The 6,000-nt window shown below is 44.8% G+C and overlaps 1 protein-coding gene across 1 annotated transcript in view; it reads right to left on the reverse strand.

The window, feature by feature from the left end:
• Positions 1 to 6,000, reverse strand: part of NPC1 (Niemann-Pick disease, type C1) — a 72,701-nt gene that overhangs the window by 7,629 nt on the left and 59,072 nt on the right. Inside the window, exons 13-16 of the mRNA XM_006835119.1 lie at positions 5,148 to 5,330; positions 4,340 to 4,454; positions 1,529 to 1,656; positions 1,286 to 1,426 (exon numbers count right to left, since the gene is read on the reverse strand). Coding sequence (XP_006835182.1) covers positions 1,286 to 1,426; positions 1,529 to 1,656; positions 4,340 to 4,454; positions 5,148 to 5,330 — 567 coding nt within the window. The remainder of the gene's footprint in view (positions 1 to 1,285; positions 1,427 to 1,528; positions 1,657 to 4,339; positions 4,455 to 5,147; positions 5,331 to 6,000) is intronic.

Below are 6,000 nucleotides of genomic sequence, written 5' to 3' on the forward strand. Positions count from 1 at the left end.
GTTTTTAAAGGCCTAGTGAATTTCAGCATCTACACAAAAAACTTAAATACAAAGAAACCCTCTGGCTTTCCTAAACCACAAAGCAAATTTATACGATACAAGGGAAAACAGAAGTGTGCAGTGGAGGCTGAAAACACAGTATCTATAGTAAAGCTTCCTAGGTTCAAATCCTGCTTCTGCCACTTACTAGCTGAGAGACCTTGAGCAAATCTCTGAACTTCTTTGAGTCTCTATTTCCTCATCAATAAAATCGGAAACACAACAGGCTTATTCTATCAGGTAGCTGTGGGGATTAAATGAGACCATCCAGGGAAAATCCAGATTTCAGCATAGTACCTAACAGTGCTCAACAAACACTACATATTACGATTACTTTCACTACCATTAGAAACAAATTTATGTTTTTTGTAGAGAAGTGATAGATTACCACTGTTGTCTATATTCAACACTCTCAAGCTCTAAAAGGCCAGGGCTGAGGGATGAGAGAAGGTGATCCCATTCAGCAGGGCTGGGGAACATCCAGCCCACAAGCCATATAAGGCCCGAGAAACCATTTGATCTGGGTCTGCCAAGGCAACCACAGTTCCACCCAGCCATCACATTTTTTGTTGTTAAATTCCGCCAAGTCGGTTTTGGCCCATAGTGACCCTGTAATAGGTAGGGTTTCTGGCGAGTGACTGGCCATCACACTGGGGTGAGTTTATTAAATGTCTGACCAGAAACAGCAGACTAATTTTTAAGTTGATCATTTTGTATGGCCCACGAATGATGTCAGAAATATCCAAATGGCCCTCAGCAAAACAAAGGTTCCCCACTCCTGCTATAACGCGTCAGAAATGCAGAACACACTAGAGGGACAGGATTAGTTTCATGCCTCAACTGCAGTGGGGGGGGTTACAGGAGTCTACACATGTGATGGAAATGACACAGAACTAGATACATTCTATACCAATGTCAGATTCCTGGTTTTGATACTGCTTGCAATTATGTCAGACGCAGCAAAGGGGACACGGAGAGAAGAAAATCCAGTCCTGTCTACACTACTTTCACGACTATTTGTGAATTTACAATGATTTCAAAATAAAAGATACACAAGATCTCTGAATGACTGCTAAAAACCAGCCAGAAAAGTATTTTATATATTTGAACATGTTTTTGCATTTCTGGATGCAGAATTAACAGCTGTCAGAAGTGGCTTCTCAAGTTGTTTAGTTTTTTAGAAGGCATGTGACATGTGACAATCTGTTTTGTGGGAAGAAGAAAGAAAACCCAGATGTATGCATACCACAATTGGTCGCATCCAGTCATTAAGTAGAAGTGGGGAATAGGAGTTTTTAAAGAAGCGAAACAAGTAGCTCTCAGAAGGCTGGCTGCTTGCTTCATCGTCAGGACCTCTAACACAGCAAAGGATGTCCAGCCGGTTTTTCTGAGGGGACACAAGTAACAGGATCATAGAAAACACCCTCTGCCTGCTTCACCTAGGTTCTAGACTCAAATCAAACAGGTTACAGTCCTGAGAACAACTTACCTCTTGACGCTTAATGTCTAAGCCCAAGAGACTCACAAACAACGTGATCTGAAGGAGGAAGTCGATGAAGATGGCCATTCCCGCAAACAGAGAGAAAGTATGAACGGCTGGCATCAGTGACAAGGCTCCTACGAGAGAGAGAAGCTGCAGCAGGCCCCCCTCCCGGCACCGAGAGTCCATGAAGGTTTACAGTCAGGTGCACGTTTCACTTCTATAAAGCAAGAAGCTGGAAACAGGCCAAACCGACACACATACACAGTGTGCTGTCCAGCCTGTGTGGATGACAACCCACAACTGGAAGGAGAGTTGTGAGGCCCATTTCTCTAGGTGGAAGCCTCATCAGAATCACCAGTGTTGTTAAAAATTCAGGTTCCTGGGTCCCAGCTCTGTCCTCCTAAATTAAGAGACTTCAACCCTAATTCTTCTGTAAGCAAATGTAGGAGCCCTGGTAGCACAGTGAGGTAAGCAGTGGGCTGTTAACCAAAAGGTGGCAGTTCAAACCCACCAGTTGCTCCACAGGAGAAAGATGGGCAGTATGTTTCCATAAAGATTTATAGCCTCAGAAACTCTAGGGTACAGTTCTACACGGCCCTTCCTATAGGCAAGCTGCAAGTCAGAACAACTCGGTAACAGTGGCAGTGGGATTCTGGGTGTGGAGGACCACTGATATAAGCCAATTCTTACAGTACCTTCTTTTTCCCTCCACTCAGAAAGGGATAGGATTTCCCATCTATGTGGCACTGTGCATTAATGCGTCAGCCTGCAAAGCCCTTTGAACTGCGAGGTCGGCAGTTCAAGCTCACCAGCTGTTCCTCGGAAACCCTATACAGGGTCGCTATGGGTCAGAACCGACTCAACAGCACTTAACAATAACAGCATTATGTAGCTCTGTTAAGATCAACACTGGACTGCAAACCACAAAGTTGGCTGTTCAAACCCACCAGCTACTCCTCAGGAACGTATACACGGTGGTTATGAGTTGGCACTTAACAACAAATTATATCAACAGGATTCCTGGTGTGGCACTGTAGGATAAGCACTGGACTCCTAACTGCAAGGTTGGCCAATTCAAACCCATCAGTCAATCTTTGAAAATCCTAAACAGGGTCGCTATGAGTTGGAATCAACTTGATGGCACTTAACAACAGTACATCAGCATGAGTCTCTAGGTTTAGTTACAACCAAAGAGAATTCACAGTTACACGAGGGTTTCAAGTCAAAAGCACAAACGTTTAAGATTCAGAACCAGCATGCTGGCAGCCCAGGCCCCCACTATATGGCAGCCCAGGCCCTCACTATATTGACATACTTAAAGATTCTAAAAAAAAAATTTTAAATAAGTAGTCAATAATTCAGGAGCACTGGTAGCACAGTGGGTTATGAATTGGGCTGCTTATCACAAGGTCAGCAGTTCAAATCTACCAGCTGCTCTGCAGGAAAAAGATGAGGCTTTCTGCTCCCGTAAAGATTTACAGCCTCGGAAACCCTACTACACAGGGTCGCTATGAGTCGGAACCAACTCCACAGCACATAACCACCACTGCCACTTAAAAATTACATTCTCCACAAGACTGTAGATTTACAGATTCCCTTGGAAAAATGCCCCCATAGTACTGAGCCAGCTGCAGGTCCCTGCGGATTTGAGAGAGGACACAGGGTCCACCCTCCTGCTACTGTCATCAGGTCCCTACACCCAACACTGAGTGTGCTGCTTCCCAGCTTCACACTCGCTGTCTTGTCCTCATGCTCTGGGTGGTGTCCAGTTGATTCTGACTCACACTCGCTGTCTTGTCCTCATGCTCTGGGTGGTGTCCAGTTTTGATTCTGACTCTCAGTGGCCCATGTGAAAGCAGTTGCTGTCTCACAGGGTACCCTTGGCTATAAGCTTTATGCAAACAAACTCCTAGGTCTTTTTCCCTACAGAACCACTGCAGGGTGGGGGTGGTAGAATTCAAACTTCCAACCTTTGAGTTAACAGCCAAATGCTTAAGCACTGTAGCATCAGTGGTCCTAAGGAAGTGACCATGAGGGGGCATAAACCCTCAATTTTCTGATCTGAAGTCAGAGGTCAAAGATAGCTTCTTTTTTTTTTTTTTATTTCAGCATCTGTATCCATGAAAAGGACTGTAACAGCCACAGGTTTCAAAAGTGTGTAGCTTTGTGGAAATGACGAGCAGTCCGTGAATGGCGTGCCTGTGTTGGAGACACCACCTATGAAGGCCCGGTGCCAGACTCTGGAGGAGGGTGCAGCAATTCCCAGAGGGTGCCGTCACTCACTGCCCTTCAGGGGGGCAGGCAACTCCAGGGGGAGTTCTCCAGGTGGCCCAGCCCCATCCCAGTTTACTTGGCTCTTGGGATTGGAGTAAAATCTAAGACCCTCTGTTCATTAATGAGCTGTGTGTATAGGTGAGGCAGACTGACTACAAGGGTAATGACAAAAATGGTTTCCTCTTGCAAGACTACAGATGTGAAAGTTGCTGCTTATAATCATGTATCCAGGAAGACTCTATAGCTACACAAGAATGACATTTTCACAGAGCAACATTAGCCATGAGTGCCAAAGGTTTTTGTCACCCTAAGTGCCAACATCAACACTGTGCTGACATTTAACATGAGAAAGACATGCACAAAATGGGGTCAAACACACCACCTCCAATTTTCATTGTGTCCCAGTAAGTAAGTGGTACTTTCTGATTGATTACAGAATGAACCTCAGAAAAGGATGCACCCCATAGGGCCCATTCCAACAACTTGATCCCTCTCTCCCCCAGCTCAGCCGACGACAGGACCGGTAGGACTCAGGGCAATTACCTAAGAAAAATGCTACAGTCTCTGAAAAGGATGACAGGAACATACTAGGAGCCACTTCTCCTAGCACCCTGCCCACTTGCTGATCCAGTGTTTCCCCTTGAAGACGTTCATCTCTCTAAAAGACCAAACACAAACACATTACATTTGCAACACGAATGTTTCTTTCTAAATAACTTTCTTTGCTACTTTGAACTAACTGTACAGAAAAAAGATTAGTAGTCCCTATTTATATGCTTATAAGCATGCAAACTGTGCTGGGGGACCCAAAGTTCTCAGGCTAATTTCTGCAAGTCTGGATCACATTACCAGGACAATGCATGGCACACGGTTTAAGTGGCTGGACCCTCTACCATGGCACCGAGTCTTCCCTCAGGCTATGATGGACTACACATCAGTGCAGACCATTTCCTACAAAACAGGGATGTGCCTGACCTTTTCTGCAGAGTGACAACTTACAGCAGATGGTAATGCTTCCACACTATGTAGAGCCATTTTAATGGCAGCCCTATCCCAAAATGTTTTCCAAAAGCTTGTCAGCCCTTCTTGTACACATGGGATAAAGAAACTATTTTTTTAAAAAAAAAACACAAATTCTACTTTGCACACAAATTTCCCTTTCCAAAAAAGGGGTATTATTCTTGGTCCCAAAGTATCCAGAACAAGTCAAGGACACCAGTCTTCCTAAGCACCTGGGCGAGCAGAGAGCCTCTTAGCTCCAAACTCCCAACAGCTCTGCCTTAGCTGAACAGCCGGGGACAGAACCCGGGCCTGCACGGATGCCCTGCTCTGTGAGAACACGAAAACACACCTGGTAGGTCTGGACCAGAATGAAGATGTTGTCCACCCCCACAGCCAGCACCAGAAACGGGATGACCTCGATCACAATGAGGGTGAGGGGGATCCCCACGTAGCTGAAGATGCCCAAGGAGCATGCCACCGAGCTGAGGACAATCAGGATACCGGTGATGCCCAGGGAGATCTTAGAGTCCACCTGGGAGGTGAGCACAGGCAGGAGGCATTGTTTAGATAGAGCCCTAAATGTAGCACGAAAGGGGCCCAGTTTGACTTCTTCACTTCATCTTGAGTGAGAACAAGTCTCATTCTAGAGACGATAGGAAACATTTCCCACTTTCCTCAGCAACATTATTTTATGAGCTCGCATCCCTATGTGATCAAGTGGACAAATGAAACACAGCAGGGTTATGCAACACAGATGGTAAGTTTAAGATAAGCCCCAACACTGGGCCTGAAGAAAACAGAGGCAGCCAACAGGGATGCTACATATAATTAAAAACACAGGAGGCATTTAAGGCAGCTTTGAACATCAGAATTAGAAATCACCAAACCCCAAATCCACTGCCAGTGAGCTGAGTCTGCCTCACAGTGATCCTACAGGGCAGAATCAAACTGCTCTTTAGGGTTTCTGAGACTGTTGATCTTTTTTTTTTTAGCAGTTACTATAGGAAAATATTCACTAACTGCCTGCTAAATTAAACTTTAATCTTAGAATTCATTTTTATCAAAGTATTTTTTTACAGTTTTTATTGTGAATTATGTGGGTTTACATGGGAGAACATCAGTTTTACATTCATCCTATCATATATAGATTCATTGTCATGGTTACAATCCCCTCTATGCATCATCAACCAACCAAAGGGTAT

The sequence above is a fragment of the Chrysochloris asiatica genome, unplaced genomic scaffold (genome assembly GCF_000296735.1).
Source record: "Chrysochloris asiatica unplaced genomic scaffold, ChrAsi1.0 scaffold00015, whole genome shotgun sequence".
Taxonomy (NCBI): domain Eukaryota; kingdom Metazoa; phylum Chordata; class Mammalia; order Afrosoricida; family Chrysochloridae; genus Chrysochloris; species Chrysochloris asiatica.